The sequence below is a fragment of the Phodopus roborovskii genome, unplaced genomic scaffold (assembly GCF_943737965.1).
Source record: "Phodopus roborovskii unplaced genomic scaffold, PHOROB, whole genome shotgun sequence".
NCBI lineage: Eukaryota > Metazoa > Chordata > Mammalia > Rodentia > Cricetidae > Phodopus > Phodopus roborovskii.
In genome coordinates, this window is record NW_026126599.1 from 1189399 (window position 1) to 1216929 (window position 27531).

General features: G+C 41.4%; 1 protein-coding gene across 1 annotated transcript; it reads left to right on the forward strand.

The window, feature by feature from the left end:
- Positions 1-1059: 1059 nt before the first annotated feature.
- LOC127237344 (zinc finger protein OBI1) lies at positions 1060-26990 on the forward strand. Its single transcript, XM_051205576.1, has 4 exons — positions 1060-1145; positions 17895-18021; positions 19048-19140; positions 25204-26990. Exons 1-4 carry the CDS (start codon positions 1107-1109, stop codon positions 26988-26990), a joined length of 2046 nt encoding a protein of 681 aa, XP_051061533.1. The 5' UTR covers positions 1060-1106.
- The last annotated feature ends 541 nt before the right edge of the window (positions 26991-27531 follow it).

Below are 27531 nucleotides of genomic sequence, written 5' to 3' on the forward strand. Positions count from 1 at the left end.
TTCTACTTCCTGAGGTCAGCAGAATCACAGCTCTCAAAAAGGTGTTGTGGCTCTTCTGAGCTGAGACAAGCTAGAGCCTAAATACATTTGCTGAGTTTCGAATTGAAAGTCACCAATTTTACACTGATCCAATTATAAAGATATGTTTAGGTCCATTGGGTTCTTACCATCAATTTCACATGTTGTATTTATTTATTTTGAGACATGGTCTACATATGTATTCCAGGATGGCATAAAAACTCATCTTGTAGCCAAGCTGGACTTGAGATTGCAGTTTCCCTGCACTTACCATGCAAATGCTAATGTGTCATCAAGATTGGCTTCACCCGTTTCTTTTCTAACTTTTATTTTGAACTTAAAAAAAGAAAAAAAACTTTTACATTAGACATCTCTTCCCATTTTGAAGGTCAAGCTAATGAGAACAGAGTTCAGAAAATTTAGGATTTTGAAAGCTGATACCTTTTTCCCATTTATGACCAATACACATAATAATACAGTAATAACTCAGAATCTAATATGAATGTATATATTTACATATATGTAATTTATAACTTTATATATGTATGTATTCATTTATAAATGCAAGCGTAGACTGTGATTGGTTGATTGATTGATTGATTGATTGATTGATTGATTGATTGATTTATAAATGCTAGTGTGGCCTGTGACCCAGAGAGAGCTCTAGTAGGCTAAAGGCACAGTGTAAGAACCTGAAGGAGGCTGCAACAGAACTTTTGGCAGTGGGCAGAGTCCCTACGCCATAGCCGGAGGGGACCCAGGGACAGTCCTCCCACAGAGATGACTAAAGTCCAAGCCCTGAGACCTGACTAGAGCCAGAGTCCCCAACAGCTGAATCTGAGAACCTGTCCTCTTGGGCTCCTTCAGCTTTGCGTTGGCGCTAACTACTGTCACTCAGCGGGCAAGCAGGAAGCCCTGTCCAATCAGAGATTGCAGGCTGAGACACGTCCAATGAGACACACGGTCGCAGGGCGGGGGCGGGCTCTGCCTGTCGCCCGGCCTTTGTCTGGGTCCCTCCATTTTGGGCTGTGCTTACTGCCCGCTCCTGCGCAGCTTTGGTGGCGCGGTGACGCGGTGGGTGCAGAGCGATGGTAGGAGGGCGCCGGCGTCCCCAAGAAGTGGACATGGTGAGTGTGCGTGTGGCGCCCGGAGGTGGCGCGCGAGCGGGAAGCGCTGTGGCGGAGCGGGGTCTGCGGTGAGGCCTGGCGGGCGGCCCCGCTGGGTCCCCCTGTGCTGCGGGGCTGCCCGAGCCCGGGCGTCCTGTCGCTCCTAAGGCAGCGACCGCAGCTCGATCTGGAGCCCTCCCAGGGAGGGCAGCTCTGCGCTGGCTGCCTGTTTGCCCCGATCATGTGTGGCGAGGACTTGGTGGATCATCAGGGGAGAGCCCCTCAGTGTCACGTTCCTTCACGAAAGGAGCTATGTGTGTTCCCGAGAATCTCCAGCCCCTTCATCCTCTCCATGACCCACCTAGTTCCTGGTCCTTACAGACCAAATCCAGAACCTAGGCCAGCTCCTAGGAAGTCTGATTATGTGCTCTTAAAATTCCACATCCCCGCCCACAGTCTCAAACACTATAACACAGTCCCCTTCCACCATTTGTGCACCCCTGAGTTTCCCACAGGTGCTCCCCAGAAAGGCTACACTGAAAGCCTGTCATTTGCTCCTCACGGTATGTTTTCCTTATGGTATATCTCAAACACAATTTTTTTTTTCAAAAAAAAAAAATGTTTTGTTTTCTTCCAGGAACCAGAGAAATGGATTTTTTTTTATTACTTTGTGCGTGCATGCGTGCGTGCGTGCATACGTGTGTGTGTGTGTGTGTGTGTGTGTGTGTGTGCGTGCGCGCACCAAGTGAGGGTAATGCCAGAGAGGGCGTTGTGAAGAAGATTCGTGTGCATGTTGGGAATCAAGGCCCAGGTCCTCTGGAAGAACAGTAACTGCTCTTAACTGCTGAGTCTCTCTAGTCCCAAGGATGTTTGTGAACATTTCAGGGGAAGAACCGCCTGAGTCCTTGTAACAGAAAGACTTTTATTTTTTTTTTTTTTTAAATCCCTCTTGCCTAGGACATATTATGAGAATGCCTTTGTGTCCCTTCCCATTTGGGGACTGTGAGAGTCCTCACCTCGCCCTCATGTCTCTTGCAGATGATAGGTTTCAGAACTGCCTGACACCAAGTTCTTAGAATTGTCAAGTCTCCAGTCTCTGGTCTCTTGGATTAATTAGTAACGTTGAGTAGGCCTGAAATGTGGGGTGAGCTGTGGGAGAGGCCATAGAGACTGCCACGGTCCCATCAGGCTGCCAAGAGGTCCACTGTTTTATTTGCTGCTGGTTGTGTATGTGTGTTTTCTATTAATTAGCCATGCTACTTTTCATATGGTAATGTTGATATGTCTTTCCGTTGCTCTTAACACTACAGTCCTGTCAAGCATGTACACCCATCCATGGGTGATATCTATAGCCCTAGGACCTTGGCCTATGTTATCACAGTATTGGAGTTATAAACTGCATGTTAGTGTTATGTAATGATAGCCAATCTTACTGCTCTTATTCTAGGGTACTGGGTCCTCTCCTCCTCTAGGAGGCTTTCTGAGGTGTTGGGGTGCAGCCTCTCAGGGAAACACCTGGATGCCCTGCCACTGGAAGGAAAATCCTGGTATATTGTCATCTAAAAGGAACTTCAGTTCTTTCCATATCTGGTCTGTGAGTGTGATTAATGCTGCAGCAAACATGGGAATGGTGCCATTTCTTTGACAAATTGATTGGTATTTGAATACATAACCAATGTTATAATGTCTGGATTACATGGTAGTTCTGCTTAATTTTTTTTTTTTTTTTGAAGAGGAACACAAACTGCTATGAATAATTTATATTCTCATTAGCAATGTACTAGGATTCCTCTTTTGCCAGGTCTGTGTCTTTTCAAACACTTCTCATCTGGCATAGTTTTGATACTATTCATTCTGTATGGAAGCTGCAGGAGGTCTGCTGTTTGGAGTAGCCAGATAAAGCCACCACTGGAAGAGTGTTCAAAAAAAACTCTTCTGGGGTAATAGGGGTCTGTGACTTTTAAATCTCCATTAATGATGAGAGGTGAGGGCCCATAAAATGCTTATGTGCCCATCTTAAAAAGTTAGTTTTTCCTATGATTCATGGCCATTTGCATAGGCCCAGTCTCCTCTGCTTCAAGAGTTCTGAGATTTAGAATTAATTCCTTGAAATGGAACTCATTAAAACCAAGACACTTAGTATGTGTTCAATCTCATTCCATGAGGTGGGCCTTGTGGGTGGGGTGAGCCGAGATGAGAGTGGGGAGCTTAGGAGGGGCTGGACACCCGTTCTGGATGCTAGAACTTTTACTCTTGTAAATTTTTTCCCTAGTAATAGTGGTTTGTTTGTTTGTTCTAATAAGATTGGATTGCTATATATGCCTTTCTATTTCTCTTAATACAAACCTCACATCCATATAAATCCATCACTGGATCTCACATTGGGATGCCTTGGAGTTTGTTAGTACAGTAGTAGAGTTACATACTATATGCTAGTATCATGTAATAATGGCCAATATCATTGCTCTTACTCTAGGTTAATTTCACATATATTGTAGATACACAAATATACACAAACATATATATTTACACACACATTGAACATTCTACACAAATTTCAGGGTTTTGTGGTTCTTTTCCTTCTATTAAAAATTAAGCATGTTGAAACCGGGCCGTGGTAGCACACACCTTTAGTCCCAGTACACGGGAGGCAGGGGCAGGTGGATCTCTGTGAGTTTGAGACCAGCCTGGTCTACAAGATCTAGTTCCAGGACAGGCTCCAAAGCTACACAGAGAAACCCTACTCTGTCTCGGAAACAAAAAACAAACAAAAAAAAAAAAAAAAAAAAAAAGCCTGTTAAAATTCTGATGGTATAATACTAATTAATTTAGGAGAAAGGGGTTATGTTTATAAATTTTTCAACACAAACGGTACATGTAACTTGGTCATTTGTATTTGCCTCTCTGAATTATTTTCTCATAAGTTCTGCCTATTTCCTTTACAAATTTTAAGACCAAGCAAAATATCACAGGCATATACTATCTATGCAAAACTTAGCCTGTGTTTCATTGTTAACTACTCATAAAAGACTGTGAATGTGCTTGTCACCTAGGCCACAAAATTATTTACCACTGCCTGAATTTATCTCCCCTTCTCCCCACCTCCCAGGATTTCAGCTCTTTGTGTTATTATTTCTGTGTCTCCTGTGTTATCACGACACACATTTGTACCTGCAACAGAAAATATTTTGCCTCTTTCATAGCCACTTTCTCCAAAGGAATAATGACTTACACTTCATCTTGAGTTTGTGTTCAATTGTCCCATGTGTTCACCAATAATACTGTTTGTCTATTTTGTTATTTTATGGTTTTTTTTCTCCCATTTCTACACATGTTCTGCATTTTGTGGTTATTGAGCATGTACATACTTACTGTATAAAACAGCTTTTCAAACCCCTTTCCTACTTTTCTGGGTAGCTCTCTGTCTTTTCCTTCCTTATTAAAAGTGATTAGATGTATGTGAGGCACTTCATTTTTTTACCCTTTGCTTTATTTGATGAATACAATTATTTCAGTATAGTTTAAATCACAGGGTTTTAAACTATAGCTTTGTGTACATTTAAAGAGGTTTTCCTTAACATTTTTGTGTTCCCATTCCATTTCTCATAATACCTTCGGAATATGTGCTTTTAGCCTTATGATTTATAAATGATTGATATTTATAAATGATTTCTTACATGGTATGAGGAAAGGGTATGCAAACACTTGTAACCATATTTTTGTTCCACTGTTCCTGTGGCTCTCATTGGAAAGGGAGTGTTTTCCTATTGTTGTGAAGCCTGGTCTCTGTCATCTACGAATCTAAAAGGCAGGGACTTCTTTTTTTTTAAGGGCCCCATCTTCATATCCACAGTTCTGTTTATTCATCCTTATTGCCAAGTTCGTGCTATACAGCTTTATAATATATAGACATCAAGATGTCATGTTCACAGTAGATTCATATATGATAGTGGCTATAACATATAACAGAGGTTTGTTTGTTTTTCAGTTTATCTAGTCTTATTTTTGTTTTTTGTTTGTTTGTTTGTTTGTAACTGAGGTTTGTATAAATTTACTTGGTAATGTTTGCCAAATGTCAGAATCACTAAGAACACATCTCATAGGATGTCTCCACTATACAGTGAGGTATGAGTTCAAATGTATAATATAAATTTGCCTGTAATTTTTCATTACTGGTTACCTGGAATTGCTGGTATTCTCTGTGATGCATTCAATTTCGATACCTCTTCATTTTTTTCTTTATTTTGGAATTCTTATTTTTCTTTTTTCTTTATTCAGGAGTCAGTTCTCTCCATTGTGTGGGTCTTGGGGGTCGAACTGAAGTCATCAGCCTTGGTGTCAAGCCCTTTATCTCTACTGGCCAAGCATCTTGTCAACTCCATCATTTTTTTTTTTTAAAAAAAAAAAAGAAAATATTTATTTTTCTCAATAATTGAGACCAGAGATTAGGCAATGAATTTTTAGTCTCTTTGCTGTTTCACCTAGTATTGTTTTTGTCCAATGAATACTATGTGTTTCATTTAACACCAGGATGTGATACATCTTCTTTAAGTTTATTGACTTATAATTGACATGGTTTGCATATAGTTTTGTTTACTGCCATGCTTACATTCATAACACCAATACCATGGCCAGCAGAATTAACATGCCCTTAATCACATTGTGTTTTGTAGTATCCTTATATAATCCCTCCTTTACGTTTTCTCCCATCATATTTTATGTAATAAACATTTCCTTGAACAAAAGGAAAATGTGAAAAACATCAAAATTATATAGCTCAATGAAATGTCACAAGGGACATGTAATTATTACCTCCTGTATCAAAAATGGATACCTTTTGTAACAGGTAAAATATTTGGAATGTGTTAATTTAGCAGACCACTGGCTCCCACCACCTTAAAGCTAACTACAGATAGCATCTGCAGCCTATGCTAGAAGTTTGCCCACTTTGCTTCAACCTGTTGTGTTGATTTATATAAGGAATGTCCCCTACAGGGTTATGTCTTTGAACATTAATTAGGTCCACGGTTGGTGGTACTATTTGGGGATGTTATGGAACCTTGCCAGAGGAAGGTTTTGAGGACTTAGAGCCTTGCCCCACTTCCTATTCGCCCTTCCTGCTTCCTGTGCTTGAATAAAAATGTGATCAATCTATTTCCTGCTCCTGCCACCACGCCATGCCGTCCCTGTCATGATAGACTCTTACTCCTCTTAAACCATAAGCCAAAATAAACTCTTCCTTGGGTTGCCTTTGGTCATGGTATCTTATCATAGCAGCAGAGAAGTAGCTAATACAGTCACTTGCCTGATAGCTACATCTCTATATTTAGTAATGCCTTGATTTATGACTTTGTTTTGTAACTATAGAGGTTCATGTAACCACTCCTACCTAAATCCATGTTGCTAAGCCATAGCCACTAATTTTTGACTTGGAATAAAGTACATTTTATTCCTTTTGAGGTGAGAACTATTTTGTGGACACTCCTGCATACCAAGCCCACACATTATCTGATCATCCCTGCTCCCTTTGTCTCTCCAGAGTTTGGGAAGCTGTGGGCCTGTGAACATTGGCATGTCTGAAGAGGGCCCCAGGTCCCAAGACACAATTCAGACAAGAGCCTAGGTCCTAGAACTACACCACAAATAGGCAGGAGCTAGTAGATGAGTGGGCAGCTGTGAAATTAGTCTCTAGACAAGTGGAGGCCTGGGGTGGTAAGTGCTAGTTAATCAAGTTTCAATAGCTTATACATCTAATACTTCTGGACTTCCTGGCCCAAATTCACCATGTCCTGCTTTCAGTTGTCCTGGCATCCTCCCAATGACAGCCATATAGGGTTACAGTGGGGCAGATGATATTGCACAGCCATTGAAGTTTGTAAGGTCCATAGCATGTGTCTATGACAAACTGTAACCCAACTCACACTTATTCATGTACTTTAACCCAGTAGCCCTTTTTACTCCCACCCCTTTTCTTTCAGCAAAGCACCTGATTGGACAGCTCAGTTGTTCCCATTCCTTTAGAATGCAGGGAAGAAGGTCAGTCTACAAGCGGATTCCCCTTCCTTTTGGGGACTATAAGTAGCTCCTGCCAGTCACATTTCCATGTAGCCAGAACCTGAATCTTATACCGAAGTTGACCCCAGTGCCTTCCCACAGCTCCATCTGAACATGAGGATTCAAGCATGCGAAGAAAATTCCACTCTTGGTATTATTGCATAATTGTTATGACATCATTGAATTGTAGGAATTTTTTGTGTACCTTATAAGAGCTACATAATATTGTGTGGGTTGTTATTAACTAAAATGCTATATAACACTTGACAGTACTCTTGATTGGCAGGGTAAAGAACCGTAAAAATACATTCCAAGCATGTCATTGTAGCCCTTATTGCATCCACCAGTCTATACACAACAGCTACAAAACCTAACTCCTTTCTTCTCTACTTCAGTTTGTATCTCATGCAAACTAGACCTATGGTGAATTTTAACATGGACTCATAAGGAATGGATTATGCAAAAACAAATGTCATAACCTCATCCACATTAGTTAAAGTCAAGCTAAAAACAAAAATATTTCCAACTGTAGATTCTGTTACACTATTGCAGATCTGTTTGTGATTGTAGTGGTTAATCTTGCTAGCTTGATGTAATGTAGACGGCAAACTTCTGGGTATGTCTATGAGAGACTTTAACTGAGAGAGAGGCTTAACTGAGATGATAAGATCTACCCTGAAGATGAGTAGCACTATTTTATAGGCTGGGGCCTCCGGCAGAGTAAAAAAGGGGAAAGTGAGCCCACCAGCATCCATTTTGCTGGGCTTCTGTGGATATAATGTGACCAGCAGCCTCATATCCCTGCTACCATGCTTTCCCTGCAATATGGTCTGTACATTGAAACTGTGAGGCAAAATAACCTTCCTTAAGTTGATTTGCCATATATTTTATCAAAGTAGGGGAAAAGTAACCAGTACAAAAAAACTGGTAGCAGGAGTGGGACCACAGTTTCCAGAAATCTGAGTGTGTGGCTAGTACATCCTTTGAACTGATGGTGATAGAAATGTTGAAGAAGGCTTGCAGACTAGGAAAGTCCTAGAATCCCATAAGCAAAGCTTATGGGGCATTTGGGTGCTGAGAGAAATGTGGACTGTGGAGATCTGGCTCATGAGGTTTCAGAGGGATCAAGGATTCTGCCAGGAACTGGGCATTCATGTTACATTCTCACTAAGTAGCTTCATTCTGTCCATATGATGAGAACTTCCATGAATCTTGATTCAAAGGTAATGGACCAGGCTAGTAAGATGCTTCAGCAGGTAAAGATGCTTGCTACAAAGTCTGATGACCTGAATTTGATCCTGGGACCCACATGGTGGAAGAAGGAACCAACTCCTACCACTTGTCTTCTTACATCCACATGTGTACATGGTACATTTGCTCCCTTCATCGTTACATATAACTGCATAAATAAATGTAATTTTAAAAATGTAAATAGTGGATTAATTTGTTTTGTGGGGTAAGTTTCAACATAGTATAATATTTAGGCTGTACCATGGTTACTGCTCACAGCTGTTATCCAGATATACAGGGAGAAAGGTCAACAAGTAGGACAGAGAGAGATGTGAAAACTGCTAACTTCAAACAGACATGTAGGTCAGTAAAATAGAATAGAAGACCCAGAATAAACCCACATGGCTACAGGTATCTAATCTTTGATAAAGACAGATAGATAGATAGATAGATAGATAGATAGATAGATAGATAGATGTGAAAATACAGCCTTCTTTAGCAGATGGTACAGGGAAATTACCTTCATATATATAGAAGAATGAAACTAGGTCTCTAATATCAACCTGTCCCCTGTCATTAAGACTGAATCAAATACCTTAATATAAGACCTGAAGTGAGAAAACACTTGAAGATAAAAGTGCAAACATTCTGAAAATGACTCTGGATGCTCAGAAAATCAAAACTTAAGAACTGGCAAAAGGATTGAATGAGATTAAAAACTGCACAACAGAATAAACAGTTGTGGAAGTAAGATACAACCTACAAATGAAATTAACCTTTTTTAGCTATACATCTGACAGGGTTAGTGACCAGAACATATTGAAAAAAAAAAAAAAACAGAACCAGTGAGATGGCTCCAGCAGATAAAGGCACTTGCCCAAAAGGCTAATGACCTGGGTTTAACCCCCAGAATCCACATAAAGGTGGAAGGAAGAATCAATTCTGCAAAGTTCCTCTCTGATCTCCACACATGGACTGTGGCACGTGTGTGCATCCCTGCCCTAAACACACACACAAAGTAGTTCAAAGTCCTCCTCCTCTACTGCATAGTAAGTACAAAGCCAACATGCCTGCATGAGACTCTGAAAAACAGCAACCACAACAAAAAGAACACACACACAAATGCTAAACAATTAATAAATGGGCAAATGAAATAGTTCTGTGAGTTTGAGGCCAGCCTGGTCTACATAGTGAGTTCCAGGAGGACAACCAGGGTTATGTAGATAGACTCTGTCTTGAAAAGAAAAGAAGAAAAGAAAGAAAGAAAGGACAATTCTCAAGAGAAGAAATACAAATGGTTAGTAAATATATAAAGAATACTGAACATCCTTAAGGCATTGGGATTCCATTGAGATTCCATCTCACCTCAGCCTACCATTAAAAAGAAGATAAATGCTGGTGAAGATGAAAGTGCAGAGTGAAGACCTTATACACTACTTATGGGAATCCAAATTAGTCCAGCCAATGGCAATCAGTATGGAGAGTCCTCAAAAATACTTCAAATGGCCTTGTGACCCAGCTATATACCACCACTGGATATACAGCCAAAGATATTTGTTTATTTCAATGCAATTCAACTAGACAACTTAGAGAATTTGCTTAGATTTCGAACAGGTGCCTGGATGAAAAAGAAAGTGCATTTATTCAATACAAAGAACAAAATAAATCTCTACCCCCCCCCACATACACACACACACACACACATACCTCAGGGAAATGGGTGTAATTGGATATCATCATAAGTGAAATAAGTTAGACAAATACTACGTTTTCTCACTATGGATCCTAAATGCAATGTAGATATTTAGAATATTGTAGAAACAAAGCCGAGGACTGGAGGAGGGAGAAATGGAATGGCAGGATGCATATGATCAAATTATATGATATGCTTGCATTAAAATGTCTGTGAAAGCTGTCACCATGCATGATAAATGTATGTCAACATTTTTAATTAAAGTAATTTTAATTTTTTTCATTTGTTTTCTTAGTCACTGCTTTGTTGCTCTGAAGGGACGCCATGACCAAGGTGACTAAGAAAAGAAAACATTTAATTGGGGCTTGCTTAGAGTTCAGAGGTTTAGTCCATTATGCTCATGTTGGGAAGCATGGCGGCATGCAGGCAGACATGGTGCTGGAGAGTAGCTGAGAGTTCTACCAGACACACAGGCAGCAGAAAGACCGTGAGCCACTGGGCCTGGCTTGGGCTTCTGAAACCTCAGTGCTCACCCCCAGTGACACACTTCCTCCAAAGCCACACCTCCTAAATAGTGCCACTCCCTGATGCTGAAAAATTTCAATATAAGCCTATGGGGGCCATTCTCATTCACACCACCACAGCGGCTGTGCATAAGCACATACAAACGTCCAACAGTACACATGTGGAAGGCAGACAACTTGTAGGAGTCAATTCTCACCTGTCATCTTGTGGGTTCTGGGGTTGACCTACAGTAGTGAGGCTTAGGGACGGGTGCTTTCTTCAATGAATCATCTCCATGCTCCACTGTCATCAGGCCAGAAGTGGTGGGTCCTGGGAGAATGGAGCCAGTGAGTGAGGCAGACTGGTCTCATATGGAAGCCAACGTCATATAGAACAGCACTTTATACTTTGAGGTTAAGAAAGGCCATATAAGTAGGATCACAGGTCAGGCTGTAAACATTCTGAAGTAACAGTAGCAAGTGACCATGAGTACTCTGAGGCAAACCTACTCATATCTGCTACCCCTGGGAGCACACTAAAACACATTCCCAGAATGTTCTGTTTTCCCAGAGTGTTCTCACAAGCGCTCAGAATTCTCTTCACACCATTCCATCCTGGACCATGTTCTGACAGCCCACCCTTAAGACGTTTATAATGTGGGCTGAAGAAATGGCTCAGTGTTTAAAAGCACTTGCTGCTCTTGAAGAGAACATGGGTTTAGTTCCCAGCACCCAGTTCCCAGCATTGTGACTCAGGAGGACCATCTGCAACTCCAGCAACAGGGGCTCTAATACCATCTTCTGGCCTCTGGCACACATACATATAGACAGACAAACACCCATACACATACATTTATTTTTTTTAATGTTTGTTGTTTTGAGACAGGGTCTCACTGTGTAGTCCTAGCTGGCTTGGAACATTACTATGCAGACCAGGTGGGCCTCAACTGAGAGATAAACCTTCATCTATCTCCTAAGTGCCGGTAGGAGAGGAGGGGGGACATCTTTCTCAAAAAATTCATAAATTAATAAAACATGTCAGCCTTAAATTTTATTTTATTTGCATCAGACGTTATACATACATAATTCATGAGCTGATATGACCTCATGTGCAAAGTTAAATGCAAATGCCCAATGGTAGGCTAGATTCTCCCACAGAAAGGTCTGTCTTAAAATACCTGCAGAGAAGAACTCACCCTTATGGTTTCATTCAGTGATGGGTTGGTGCCATCCTCCATCATTCAGGGTCTGAGAGAGTAGCATGAGGCCCTGGTGGTGATAAATGTCCAGTCTGGCTCAGAGAGAGTAGAGAGTGGGTTTTGGTAGTCTCACTGAGGCTTTTGCTTGTTCTGTCTTTCTCCACTGTCTTCCTGTGACATATATGTAGGGAAATACAAGAGAGGACGAGGGATGCCCTGGAAGCTGGGGATGGTAAGTGTGTGGCTGGTGTCCTGAGTTAAGAGAGGATTCTATTTGTAAAGGGCAATAGAGACAATAGTGACACTTGAGGCTCCCCATCTTCTTCTGTGTAGGCACAAGTCCTCTGGGCTGCTGTGTCCTCCATCCTCTCCAGCTATGGGCTGGACCTATGGCTAGAGGGAGATTTCCTGGGTGTCTAGTGATGTAATGTCCAGGTTATTTGTGTCTAAAACAATTGATTTGTTGTTATTAGAAGAGTAAAAGCATAGAAAGGAGTTTAGGAAGGGATTGACCCTTTTTTTTCTATCACAAGTGGCTGATTTTGTTTTAGCTAGGGGGGATTTGTATATTCTTGTGATGGGGCAATCCACACAATGGCCTTCCTTAGTTGCTCAGTTCCACAGTTACCTTTTTATGGCTCACAGTCTTGTGTACCTGTCCCTGTCCCACTACCTTACTTCCTGAAAGATGTCATCCTCCAAAATTTTATGGGAAGCTAGAGAGCAAGAGCACTCATCTTTGGTGACCTTCATCTGGCTAGTGGCAACAGTCCTTATGTATTGGACATCATGAAGCAGTGGCCCCAACAAGTCTTTTGAGTCTCGTTTCAGAGTTAGTCTTAAGTTGTAGTAAAGTTAGAGTTTAATAGCTTTTAAGTGAAATGAAACCAAATTTGTCTAAAGGTTTAGTAGATAGCATCCAAATAACAGGGTCAGAAGCAGCATCAGCAAAGTCCTTGCTAAAAAAAAGCAACCAAGACAGGCAAGGCTAATCTCCAGACCATGTACCCATGATTCAGGTAGCTGGTATCCAGTGTTTGAGGTATGGTTTGCCCATTTTTGTGCAACATCTCTAACTAGTCCAGTTAGTTAACATAAAAACATTCTTCAAGGAAGAGGCTATAACCTCTCATTTTTTAGCAGCTCAGTGGCCTGATTTTTGGTTTTGGAGGGTTACTGGCACTAGTGAATGTTTCAGTTTGGGAGGGTTTGGGAGGGTAATAGTACCCTGTACAGTGTCTTATAAGCTGTGATGGTTAGTATTGCCAACTTGTCAGACTCTAAAATTACAGGGAAGACAAGCCTCTGGCTATGCATGTGACAGATTATGTTGGTTGTTTTAATCAATTCAGAAATACACACCTTAATTGTGACTAGGGACTCTGGACTGTACACAATAGAAAAAGGGAGCTGAGCAATATGCAGTAATTCATTGCTGTGCATATAATGTGACCAGCTTCTTTAAGCTCCTGCTGCTGTGACATCCCTGCCATGATATGGATTGTAACTGGGAATTGAAGCTGAGCAAACTTTTTTCCAATTAGGTGCTTTTGCAGTGTAGTTTATCATAGCAACAGAAAAGGAACGAAGACATAAGCTATCAGCAATATCTCTAGATATATACTTGCAATGAGAAAGAGGAACCAAGCCCACCCACACTGGTACCTGTCTTGTCAGTGATTCCCATCCCTACAGGAATGGAAGTGAGTGATGTAACTCCTTTAGCCCAGACAGTTGCTGCAAAAGGAACAGTAAAATATTCATTGTTAGGAACTATGTTTTCTTAGGGGCCGAGTAAATAAATGGTACAGGTTCCTCTCTAGCTGGCTGGAGGGGCATAAGTAAGAGCTGGTCCCCAAGGAAAATGTTCCCTAATTTGCAAGACAAAGTTGGCTTTGGTGGTAAATATGAAAGTAAAGTCGCCCAATACTTTTTCCCAGGTAGATAAAGCTTTTGCTAGTACAGTCCCAGTTAGAGGTTGAAAGGGGTCCTGTGAGATGTCCTGGGTCAGGCTTTTAGCTTTATTTTCCTAATGTATGAAATTTCTTTTGGTGTCTACTGGAACCCATTCAGTTAGCTTTTCATAAGTGAGTATAGTAAGCAATCCATGGATTCCAGACTGGAACAGCCCTTTGAAGGAAATCCATGTGATTTCCTGGTAAATGTGGATTGTCCATGGGCTCCATGTTTAGGTACCAAGATATGGCTTTGATACAAAGATACGGCTCTTAACCTCACAGCGAAGATGAGATGGTTTATTTTAGAGTGAGGTTTGTATGACCATGTTCTGTGAACACATATTTAGGTTACTCCAAATCCCATGTTCCCATGTAGTAACAGTTTTATATAGCTTTTTCTTTATGAACAGACACTTTAAAATACATGGTAGAAACATCCTGTAGGTAGGTTATTGCAAAACAGAGAAATCTCTGTTATGACCTTCAGATGCTGTCTGATGACATTCTTGGCCTTTGTGTTGATAGAGCATAAGAGGAGGGAGGGTAAGGGGAGGAGGCTGTAACTCCCTGATACACATGAACCTCTCAGGAGTGGATTGTTCACAATGTTAGGGTCTGTATTGGAATCCCTTCTGGGCTTCCTTGGTTCCTTTGTAAACCAAGTGTTCTCAATAAGAGACCATGAAGGCCTGTATATGTGATATCTCTGACCATTTGACTTGTCTCATAAAGTAAGTGTGATTGTACTTCAGTGTAACTAGGGCTGCCATGAAGCACCCACTGCTCTAGTTTGTCTAATTTATATTATAACCAAACTGTATTGTAAAAATAAATAAATAAATAAATAAATAAATAAATAAATATGCTTTCTCTTTAGCTTATCCAGATCAAGTTGTTTTTACTAGTTAAGTATGTAGCCAATTGGAGATTTCAGTGGGATTGGGGGGTATTACAATAGAGAGAGAGAGAGAGATCTAAGGACAAGGAGGGTATAAGTCATTAAAAGTCTAAAAAGTCCTTTTAGAGGCTTCTCTATCTATAGCTCAGCCTTAAGATGCCAGACCCCTCTGGTCTTAGATGGACATAGGCGCCTTTTCCTTAGAGTGACCTCTTCCAATTATGTCTGGTCTCCTAACATGATAGTCTGTCCTTACAATTCTGGATCCCCTGCAGATGATTGTGAGCTGGCTGATGTGCGTGCTGGGAGCCAAACCCTGGTCCTCTTAAAGAGCAGCTGATCCATCTCTCTAGCCCCAGTCTCTAGCATTGATTTTAAACTCCAGCTGTGCTCTGACTGTAAGGGTTTTGCAATGGGTTCTGGGATGTGTGCACTCCATGATGGAAATTTACAAGAGCCCAGGCTGTGAAGTAGGTACTGGAAGGTATGCTTAAATATTCTTCTGGGAATAAATGGAGATCTGTGCCTCCCAACCATCCCTATATTCATGATAGAGATTTGAGACCATAAAAGTATTGATACCCACTTAGAACATTTGCTTTTCTGGAATCCAATGTAACTTGCATGTATCCAGATGCCTTTATTTCCAGAATTTGGAAATTGGTGTGTGTTAACTCAAATACAATGCGTTAAAGTTGAGGTACTCAGTGCATGGCAAATTCCACCCTGGGAGATGTCAATGTGGTGGTAGTGGGGGGGGGGGCTCAGGATATGCAAAGTTCCCAGGCAAGCCTCCAGGGGCTTATTGACCTTTGCTCTTTGCTGAATTAACTGTCCAGGGCAGGCTATATAAAAGCTTAGCTGTCAACTCAGCAATTAGCAGGTTGTGCAGATATATCCCTTCCAGGGATAAACCAGGTCTCCTCTGCACTGATTCCATGTGTTGAAGGCAAGGGGAGTACTTATAAGCCCATACAAACCCCTGAGTTCATTCTGTAGTCTAGGCAAACTCATGATTGCCTAGATCTGTACCCCTACCCCCACCCCCACCCCCAGTGTGAGAAATTAAGATCCATCCATAGAAGACTACAGAGATAGGTGGCATATGCATTTTCCAAATCCTCTGCTGGCATTATTTGTTGGGATCATTTCTCACTGACATGGCATGTTGCCTAAGGAGGAATCCATGCCAGGTGTGGGTCTGCTTTCCCTACCCATTTGATGGGGGGGGGGGCATTTCACAAATTCTTAGTACACAGAAGTCTGTCGACTCATTTATGCCTTGGAGAGAGATTTGAAACCTATGTACGTGTTCATTCAGATTGTTTATGAATGGAGTAAAGATACATGGTATTGTACCTTCTGAGCATATACTGTGCCATAGACCTGTGCTACCCTAATATCTGCCTTTTTATTGGTATGTTCCTTCTTTAAAGGCTCAATTTCATTTTTATGGTTATATTTATGTAGACTGTTACTCTGTGTGTGTGTGTGGGGGGGGTGTGTGTGTGTGTGTGTGTGAGAGAGAGAGAGAGAGAGAGAGAGAGAGAATGTGGGGGGTGTGTGTACATGCACACAAATGTTCAAGCATACATACACATGAGGAAGCCAGAGATAGATATTAGGTGTCTTTCTCTATCACTCTACATTTTGTTTTCCTGAGAGACTGTCTTTCACTGAACTAAAAGCTCACTATTTCACTCAGGCTGGCTGGCTAGCAAGCTCTCAGGAACCACCAGTCTCTACCCCACGCTCCCCCCACCAAACACACACACACACACACACACACACACACACACACACACACACAGTGCTGGAATTACAGATATACAGCCATGTCCAGCTTTTTATGTAGGCTCTGGTGATTCAAGCTCAGATCTGCACATTTGCACAGAAAATGTTTTTTGTTTTTTAACCCACTACACCATCTTCCCAACCCCTATTGCTCATTTAAAAAAAAAAAAAAGATTTTAGTTTATGAATGTCTTAGTTTGGGGTTCTATTGCTATGATAAAACACCATGACCAAAAAAACTTGGGAAGGAAAGGGTTTATTTGGTTTAAACATGCACATCATAGTCCATCATTGAGTGAGGTCAGGACAGGAACTAAAACAGGACTAGAACTGGAGGCAGGAGCTGATGTAGACACCATGAAGGGAAGCTGCTTACTCACTCTCTCCTCGTGGCTTGCTCAGTCTGCCTTCTGACAGAACCCACAACCACCAGCCCAAGTATGGCACCACCCACAGTAGTCTGGGCCACCCCCATCAACCACTAATTAAGAATATACCTCATAAGCATTTGTTTCTTTGCTTGCTTTTTTTTTTTTTTTTTTTTTTTTTTTTTTTTTTTTTTTTTGTCTTTTTGAGACAGGTTTCTATGTGTAGCCGTAGCTGTCTTGGAACTTGCTCTGTAGACCAAGCTAGTTTTGAACTCACAGAGTTCTGCCTGTCTCTGCACCTCCTGAGTATTGGGACTGAAGGAATGTGCACCACTGCTGGCTTTTTTGTTGTAGTCATTGGTTTCGGTGTGGTTTTGCTTTTCAAAACAGGGTGTCTCTGTGCAACCTTGGCTGTCCTGGAAGACCAGGCTGACCTCAAATTCACAGAAATCCACCTCTACAACCCCATTTATGGAGCCATTTTCTTAATTGAGGCTCCCTCCTCTCAGATGACTTTAGTTAGTGTCAAACTGACACTAACTAATTGGCACAATTAATGGTTTACCTCCATGTATATATACACGTCCTCATGTACATGCCTGAAGCCCACAGAGGTCAGAAGAGGGTGTCAGCTCCCCCAGAACTGAAATTATTGATGACTGTCAGCTGAACGTGAGTCCTCTGGAAGAGTGGCCAGTGCTCCCAACAGTACCTCTGTTCCTTTAATTCTATTTTTTAAAGTAATAAAAAGTTTCATCCTTATGTACTCATCTATGGATTTTACTCATCTATGGATTTTGTTTGTACTGTGATTCCTGGGAAACTCAGTAATTTTTTTTTAATTCATAAATTAACCAGAGGTAAGATGGTTGCATTCAGTCTTCTTTGTCACATAAAACAGAATATAAACCGAGCTGTAGCTTCTATTAAACACTAGCAAGACAGTGGTGTGTGGGCTATGAGAGAGAGAGAGAGAGAGAGAGAGAGAGAGAGAGAGAGAGAGAGATACATGGACTCTGGTTTTCTGTTCTCAAGGCTAAGGCCTTGGGTTGACAAGAGGTGTGTCATTACAGGGGCTGGTGTCATTTGAGGACGTGGCTGTGGACTTCTCGCGGCAGGAGTGGCAGGAGCTGGATGCTGCTCAGAGGACCCTCTACAGGGATGTGATGCTGGAGAACTACAGCAGCCTGGTGTCCTTGGGTGAGTTTGACTGCTGTGTAACTCTCAGTAGCAATTGTTTTCTTCTTTGTTGATAGGTTTGGTAATATTTGCTCATACTAATGGCTATTATACATTTTCAACTGGCATGTAGTAACTTGGACTATGCAGCATTAGAAATTATTCCTCCCTTTCACTGTACCCCAGGCTGCACTAACCACCCCCTCCCCTAGTCCTTTCCCTCATGCTGTAACCACTGTTCCGTCCCTTACTTCTTTGAGTTCAACTTACATGTTCAAGTGTAATGCGAACATGCAGCACTGTCCTGTTGGTTTTCTCTTTCTTTCCTGACTTCTTTCTTAGCTTTTGTTTTTGTTTTTTGTTTGTCTTTTACCAGATATATTTCACATGTTTATTGTGGCTTTTCTAGAGGGACATAGAAGAAACTGCCCACCACAAATAAGAGAAAACTGGCAGAAGAAGTATCTGTCAATTTCCTTTTGCTGGAGCTCCAAAGTTAGTTTCTTAAGAGAACATGGAGTTGGGCAGGAGGAAGCCATTGTTGGAATTTCAAGTGAGGCGTTGATGACTGTCTTAAGTGGGAATGTTTACTTCCCATTACTACTATAGACCAATGGTTCCCAACCTTCCTAGCTGTGACCCTTTAATGCAGTTCCTCGTGTTGTGGTGAGCCCCCCCAATCCATAAAATTTCTTTCATTGCTACTTCATTAATTGTGATTTTGCTGCTGTTCTTTTTTATGATCACTCTCTTTCCCTGTTTCTCTTAAAGATTGTGAGTTATAAATCAAAATGTCTGTTTTTGTTGTTGTTTTCTCTCCAGGTTTTCTTACATCATTACATTGGGTTATGTGTCAAACAATGTAATTCCCCATAAGGATGACATTCCAGTGAGTGAAGTCTGTGGTGCAAACCCTCTCTGACACAAGTTCTAATTCAGCCATTCAGCCATTCAGCCATTGTGGGGGAAAAAATCCTGAAACGGGACTGTTGTCTTTTGTCCATAAATGTGACTTGGCATAAATCTTTTATTATTTCCAATTTACAGGGCACTGTTTAGACAAACCTGAGCTGATCTCCAATTTGGAACAAGGATTGGTGCCATGGAATGGTGCAGAAGGCACAGAGCAGTGCCCACCAGGTGAGACAATGCTACTGGGCAAGAGTCAGCAAGCATCAGCAAGCAGTGAGCTCCTCAGCTATTGGTCATATTGAGATGTTTTCACCAACTTTTCTCAAAGCCAGACACGAAGAGAGTGGGTTCTTGAACCAGACACTTACTTTAGACACTTTCCAAATCAGGGACATGTCAGATCATTTCCTGCTCTGGTTTGGTTGTTGTTGTTATTGTTTCCATATATATATATATATATATATATATATATATATATATATATATATATATATTTGTTTGTTGTTTTGAAGTGCTAAGGATCGCTCCCTGTGCATTCTTTATGCATTCTAGGAAAACACTCTAGCAGCCTAGCTCTGTCCCCATCTCCACCCCTCACTTGTCCTTTCCTCCTTTCCATAGATTAATTTCTATTAGGCATTTGTTGACACGTTGGATTTTTTTTTTCCAGTTCTTGCGCTTTGGTTAGCTTCAGGGTCATTGTCTTTGTAATTATTTGGATAGCAATAGTCATCACACAAATGTATCATGGGAAGGAAAAGTGAAACAAAGAAGAGTCACAAAGGTTGTTAACAGGAGAGCAGGAAAAAGCATGGGGTTCTATTTTAGGAAAGGCATCAAGTAAACTAACCTCCAATGAATTACTTTCTTACAAACTAAGCACTGGATCATGATTGGCTGAGTTAGGCTTTTTGTCATCAACCTAGGCCAGGATTATCTGGAAAGAGAGGAACTTCAATGAGAAAATGCTTCTATCAGATTGGCCTGTAGGCAAGACTGTGGTCCATTTTCCTAATTGGGGATTGACTCGGGGAGAGCTCAACCTACTCTGTGGGGTGCCACCCCTGAGCAGCTAGTTCTGAGTTCTAGATAAAGCAGGTTAAGGAAACCATGAGGAGCAAGACAGTAATCAGTGATCCTCCATAGCCTCTGCTTCAGTTCCTGCCTCCAGGTTCCTGCCCTGACTTCCATCAGTGATGGAGCATAAGCAAGATGTTCAAAACAAATAAACCCTTTCCTTCCCAAGTTGCTTTTGCTCATAATGTCTTATCACAGCCACCAAAACCAGCAATCTTGGTTAGTGTAGATGTACAAATGTAAAACACAGTGGCCCACAGGAAGTTTTAAGGTTACAGTTACTGTTTCAGTTACCTGTGTAATTTTTAAGAAAATGAGAAAAAAAAATGAATTAGAGGTTCAGGAGTAAAGTGGCAGTTAGCAGGTTTAGCTATTTGGGAATGGGAAGACCATCATGTAGAAAAAAGAGAGACTAAATTCTGAGGATAGAGAATGAAACAGATGATTAAGAAGTCGATGTGATTATAGCTGAAAGACAGGAAAACAGAAAGACGGTGCCGAGGAAAAAAAGGAGCCATGTAAGTCCAGCCTCGTCTCTTCAGAGCAAGGGAAACCAAGAACCACACTCAGTCTGGAGAGTGCAAGGAGCCCCAATGCCAGTAGACCTACATTCCTCCACTCTGGAGTTCTTTAAACATCCGTTCAGTGCTTGTCTGTGTTTTGTGTTTTGTGTGAGTTGCTGCACTGCAGACTGTTGTGGGGAAGTCATTTGCATTTCTCCACATTCCATGGGGTGCCATAAACAGCCGCTACCTTGATAGTGCTCCTATTGTATGAGGTTAAGCTGTTCTTGGAGCATGAAAGTTGGGAACAGTCACCAAATACAGGAGCACTGGGCACGCTTGCACTAGGAAGGAAATGGCCACCATTGTGTTGATGCAAGCAGTAGAGGATGTCTGCTGGTCTCACTCTCTATGGCGAAGTATGAACCTGTACTGGCTGATTTTGTGTCAACATGACACAAGCTAGAGTCATCAGAGAAGAGAGAGCTGTTGAGGAAATGCCTCCTGTAGAGGCAGCTGTAAGGCATTTTCTCAATTAGCAATCAGTGAGGGAGGGTTCCCGGCCCACTGTGGGTGGTACCATCCCTGTGCTGTTGGTCCTGGGTTCTATAAGAAAGCAGGTGAGTAAGTTATGAGTAGGCAGCACCCTCCATGCCCTCCGTATCAGCTCCTGCCTCCAGGATCCTGCCCTGTTTGAGTTCCTGTCCTGACTTCCTTCGATAATAAACAATGCTGTGGAAGTCAAAGCCACATAAACTCTTTCCTTCCCAGCTCACCTTTTGGTCATGGTGTTTCATTGCAGCAATAGAAACCCTAACTAAGACGGAGCTCCAATTCAGTCTGGCATACACACCACAAACTTTGTTGAGGTCAGCAATGACTCTTTTTCGTAAACAGGAATGCAGCCCTGTCACAACATAACCGTGATGGGCCCAGCCCTCTGCCAGCACCCAGCACCCACTGAAAATGTGATAGGAACTCCAGGCACAAGCTCAGCCTCTGCCCTTGCTGCTGGAGGCAATGGTAGAAAAGATTAAAAGCTTTCCTTCTCTGATGGTGAATTTATTGACAAAATTCTCTGGAAGTTCTCAGTGCTTCCGGTTGAGGTGCAAAGATAAGGAGAAATATATTAAAATCACAAAGCATTAATTATGTGGCATTGGCTGTCTCAATTTCAAGACTATGTCATCAAGCAACGAACTACATTAGCTACATTATTTGTGTTTTGTTCTTGAACCTAAAGATGATGATTGGTATTAAATAGGAAAAAAAAAAAGGTTCTCTGATTTGTTTTTTTTCCTGAGTTATTAGTATTACTGTTCAATTTCATTTTTTCAAGTCTTATTTTTAGTTGTCTTTGTACCTGTCTACTTTTGTGTGCTTTTTTCTTACTTTGTAATGAAATTATTTTATCTTATATTCTCTCTTCTTCCACATACCTTTTTGGGGGACTGTATTTTGTTTTATTTTGAGACAGGGTCTTTCTATTATGTAGCCATGGCTTTCCTGGACTCGCTCTGTAAATCAGGCTGGCCTGAAACTCATAGAAATCTACCTGCCTCTGCCTCTAGAGCACTAGGATTAAAGGTGTGTGCTACCACACCTGACCTTTTTCTGTCTTTTACTTAACCTCAGTTCTCTCTTTTATCCCTTTCTCTCCCTTCTTCCTTTAGCTCATTCTTTTACTATTCATTTGACTTCTGTTTTAACCTCATAGTCCATTCACCACTGTTATTACCTGTCCCTTCCATGGGCTTTGGCAGGGCTGGCAACTGTCCTTACTTTTCATGTCTGTTTTGGGTTCCTCTGGGGCTTCAGTGACCAATAACTCATAGGGAGGTATCCTTTAGCTTGCACTGAGATTTTCATGTGATAACCTATAACTTTTGCATTGTCCACACATAAAGGGTACTTCTGTTCAAACTCCTCTGTGTGTGTGTGTGTGTGTGTGTGTGTGTGTGTTAATTTACAATCTTATTTTACATATCAATCCCAGTTCCTTCTCCCTCCCATCCTCTTATGCCTCCCATCCCATCCCCTCTATGCTCCCCAGGAAGGGTGAGACCTTCCACAGAAGATCATCAAAGTATGTTACATCACTTGGGGCAGGGCATAGGCCCTCTCCTTTGTGTCTAGGCTGAGTGAGTATACTCTATGGGAAATGGGCTTCCAAAGTCTATATGTATACTAGGGATAAATACTGATCCATTACCAGAGGCCCCATAGACTGTCCAGGCCTCCTAACTGACACCCATGTTCAGGGGGCCTGGTTCAGTCCTATGCTGGTTTCACAGCTGTCAGTCTGGGGACCATGAGCTTCCCCTTGATGGGGATGTCTTCTGTACATGTTTCTCTTATTAGTCAATGAATAAAGCACTGTGGCCTGTGAGGCAGGATGATAGGTAGGACTAGGAGACAAGGAGGATTCTTGGAAGTGTAGGCAGAGAGCAGTCAAGATGTAGGACACTGGAGGAGTAATACCATGCCAGACATCTGGGCAAGCCACAGCCTTGTGGCAATACATAGATTGATACATATGGGTTAATAATTAAGATAGAACTAACCAATAAGAAGACCTAGTCATTGGCCAACAGCTTTATAATTAATAGAGTCAGTGTGTTATTTTGGGACTGATAGGGCTCTGGGACCAGACTGGCAGGAAAGAAAACTCACATTACACCCCTTTGTTCAGGTCAGCTGTTTCTGTGGGTTTCTCAAGCCTGGCTAGCTTATTGGTCATAAGTTCTTTAATCTTTTTTGCGGAGAAGGGGGTTTGAGACAGGATTTCTCTGTATTGCTTTGGAGCCTGTCCTGGAACTAGCTCTGTAGACCAGGCTGGCCTCAAACTCACAGAGATCCGCCTGCCTCTGCCTCCCAAGTACTAGGATTAAAGACGTGTGCCAGTTATTTAACCTTTTTTCTCTAGGTTGGCAGTTGATGTTCCAGAGCTTGGAATACAGTTTTCTAGGCATTTCTGCCTCTAAAGGTTTTAATAGCACAATCTACTGTTATTCTGTTGGTTTGCGTTTGTACATGTGTTGACCTTTCCCTCCTATAGCTTCCACACCCTCTCTGTACTATGTATTTTTAGTATTTTAACTATGGTGTGTTATGAGAGGTTTGTGTTGTTGTTGTTGTTGTTTGGTTTTGGGGTGTTTTGCTGTTGTTTTCTGGCTGTTTATTTGGTATTCTAAAGGCATCTTGTGTCTGGATAAGCACGTTTTTCTCTAGATTTTGGGACTTTTTGTGATTTTATATTTATGCTTTTGGTGTGATATTCTTTTTATGCCAATAATTCGAAAGTTACATGCTTTATGGTGTTTCAAAGCACTCTCACGTTCTGTTCATTTTTTTAATTTATCACTGACTTTTATTGGGTAATCCAGTTCCTCTACCTCGTCTTCTAGCCCTAACACTGTTTTCCCATTTGATCTATTCTATTTATGAGGCTTTCTATCAAAGTTTTTATTTGGTTTATTGACTTTTTAATTTCTAGCATTTGATGCAGTTTGGATTTTTTTTTTCAGAAATTCTGTCTCTTTATTGAATTATTTTTTCTCATGTCTCAGATTGACTTCCTCATTTCATGTTTTTTGTTCTCTTGCAATATATTCCCACCTTCTTTGAGTTGCTTGAATAAAGTTACAACCATTCCTTTGAATTTGTTGTCTTGGAACTTTTCCAGGTCATTCCACTGGGGCCATGACTATGGGAGAGAGCAAGTTGTCATGATTTTCGAGTTATGTTTGTTTCTGTTCAGGAACTTGCATCTGAAGCAATGTGTTTGTTGAATCTCTTTGTTCATATTCCTTTCATTTTTCAGTGGAGGTGTGTGCACTATTCATGAAAGGACTGATTTGTAAGTGGATTGGGACTTTATTTCCCCTGTGGGGTTAGTATTGAGGGCTACAGGTTCTGTCTTTAGTAGTCTTTTGAGAGTCTTTTACTATCTGTGCTAACAGTCATCCAATGATCAGCACATCTCTTTCTGGTCCTCTCTGTCAACCCCCCCCCCACACACACAGTGTCTCTCCATATCTGGGTGCCCTACTTTAAGCTCTGGTCAACTGGTATATTGTTGGTCAACAAGTTCCTAGGAAAGCTAGCTATAAAGTCAGGAGGCCTATAGGATTAGGAAAGTGATTCTACATAGGAACACTGGGAAATGAGATCTTAGAGGAGCCTGGAATCTTGTCAAAATACAGAGCTTACCAAGGGTATGGGGGTGCAGTATCCCAGAGAGGAAGAGTAGTCTAGCAATCATCACAGGGAAGTGGGATTCTCAAGGAAGAATGTGTAAAGTCTGTGCCTAGCAACACAAAGAAATGAGATCATGAAGGAGGCAGGTATCCTATGGGGTGAAAAAGAGCAAGGCCTACCTGGACGAACAAAGAAGCAAGATTTCAGAGAAGCCTGATGACCTATGGGATATGAATATATGATGTCTAGCTCTCAATTTTTTTTATTTTAACATATAGCAAATGTCACTCTTCTAGCTCAGTGTATAGTCACATAACCATCACTACCATAATCAAGATATATAAAAGAGTTTATGCACCCCAGAAATATTTTTACTAAATTTGACATTATTTAATTTCTCAGATTGATAGTCAAATTCCTATAAATAGCTGTGAATATAAAATGCAAGTTTTTAATATTGCTCTTATGAGCATCTATCACTCACTAAATGATCATTTTAATACCATTTTAGATATCCATAAATGGAGTGCCCTGGCTGAAACAACACAGCAAGCTCAAGAGAAGTATTTGGGCCAACTTGAAATCATCAAGATAAATACATCAAATGAAGATATGGTTGAAGTAGAAAAAATATTCAACGTGGACTCAAACTGTATTTCAAATATGAACATGAAGAATGAATTCTATTCTAGAATGTTCCATCAGGAGCTTGTTAATCCATGGCAAGATGTCCCTTTGCCTAGTGAGCCTGATGAGAGGCAGGTAATGGATATAACTTGTGATTTGAATGGAACACAGGACATTCTCTCATACCCTGACCATTTTACTCAGCACAGCAAGGATCAGTGTTCAGAGGGTCATTTTCAGTATTTGGGGCCAAATGAAACCTTCCATCAAAAAGCAATATTAACACCTGAGAAGTTTCATGTGCAGAATACCTCAAGGAAGTTTAGTAACTGTGAGAAATTCTTGAATGAGGGAGCACTTCCTGCCCAATATATGATTCCATTAAGACAACAAGCTTTGGGATGGGATACATGTCATAAAATGTACCCTAGCAAGACTGAACTCAGCAGCCATGACAATATGCACATGGAAGAGAAAAGTTATAAATGTGATTATGAGAAACCCATCCTTACCAAATCATACCTTACAAAACATCAGGAAGTACAGGCAGGGGAAGAGCCCCAAGGACACAAGGAAAACATCAAATTCTGTCTGGATGCTGAACTACAACTGGATGATCAGAAAATGCACACAGAGAAACAAATTTATGAATGTAAAGTATCTGGAAAAACCTTTTACCATGAGTCCCATCACATCAACCATCAGAGATCACACACCCGTGAGAAGCCCTGTGCATGTGAGGAAGACAGGAAAGCCATTGATGATAAGTCAACCCTCACCCAACATCAGAGACTTTGTACAGATGATAAGTCCTGTGAGTGTAGAGAATGCAGCCAGGCTGCCTACCACAATTCACTAGTGTCTCAATATCAGAGAGCTCATGCAGATGAGCAGCAAAATGAATGCAAAGAATTAATGAAAATTTACTTCTATATCTCAAGCCTCACTCAGCACCACACTCCTACTCTTGAGAAACCTTATGGATGTAATGATTGTATGAAAACTTTCTCCCATAAGTCACAACTCACTCGACATCAGAGAACTCATACAGGGGAGAAGCCCCATGAATGTAAAGAATGCAGGAAAGCTTTCTGTCATAAGTCACACCTCACCCGGCACCAGGGAATCCATGCACCTGAAAAACCCTATGAGTGTAAAGAATGTCAGAAAGCTTTCTACCTGAAGTCACAACTCACTCAGCATCAGAGAACTCATACAGGGGAGAAGCCCTATGAATGTAAAGAATGCCGGAAAGCATTCTTCCGCAATTCACACCTCACTCAACATCAGAAAATCCATACAGGCGAGAAGCCACACAAGTGTAAAGAGTGTGGGAATGCTTTTGCCCGTAAGTCACACCTCACTCAGCATCAGAAAACCCACACAGGCGAGAGGCCCTATGAATGTAAAGACTGTGGCAAAGCCTTTTCTCGAAAGTCACAAGTGATGCAACACGAGACAACTCATACTGGTGAGAAACCTTATGAGTGTAAAGAATGCAGGAAGACTTTCTATCTTAAGGCATACCTTACTCGACACCAGGTAATTCATAAACCTGAAAAGCCGTTTGAATGTAAGAGATGTGGGAAAACTTTCTCACGTAAGTCATACCTCACACGCCATCAGAAGACACATCGAAGTGAGAAATCCAATGTAGGTGAGAAACTGTAGGAATGCAAATTACAAAGAACTTTCTTAAACTAGTCTTAAACTAGGACTTACACAGGTGAGAAGCCCCATGCGTGTAGGGAAATGTGCTGTTATGGCACCTCAGCTAACGTCAAAAAACTCATGCCAGTAATAAAGCCTATAAATGTAAAAGTATGAGGTTTTTATACAGGACTTATGCCTTATGTTTGTGGGGATTCGTACTATAAGAGAGAAAGGGGCCATACCCTGGGAATCCTGGGTATGAACCTGGCCATTCCCAGGTAGTGGTGGTGGTGCACATCATTAATGCCAGCACTTGGGATGCAGAGGCAAGAAGATTTCTCTGAGTTTGAGGCCAGCCTGGTCTACAGAGTGAATTCTAGGACATCCAGAGTTATGCAGAGAAACCCTGTGTCAGAGGGGGGGGGCTTTCAAGAGTCCCCTGATACCAGACATATACATTGCTTGATAACTGGTAGATATGAATGAGAGAGTCTCTAACATTTGAAACAAAACTTTCTTCTCCTTCCTAGATCAGGAAAGTGTGAACCATGTTCGATTG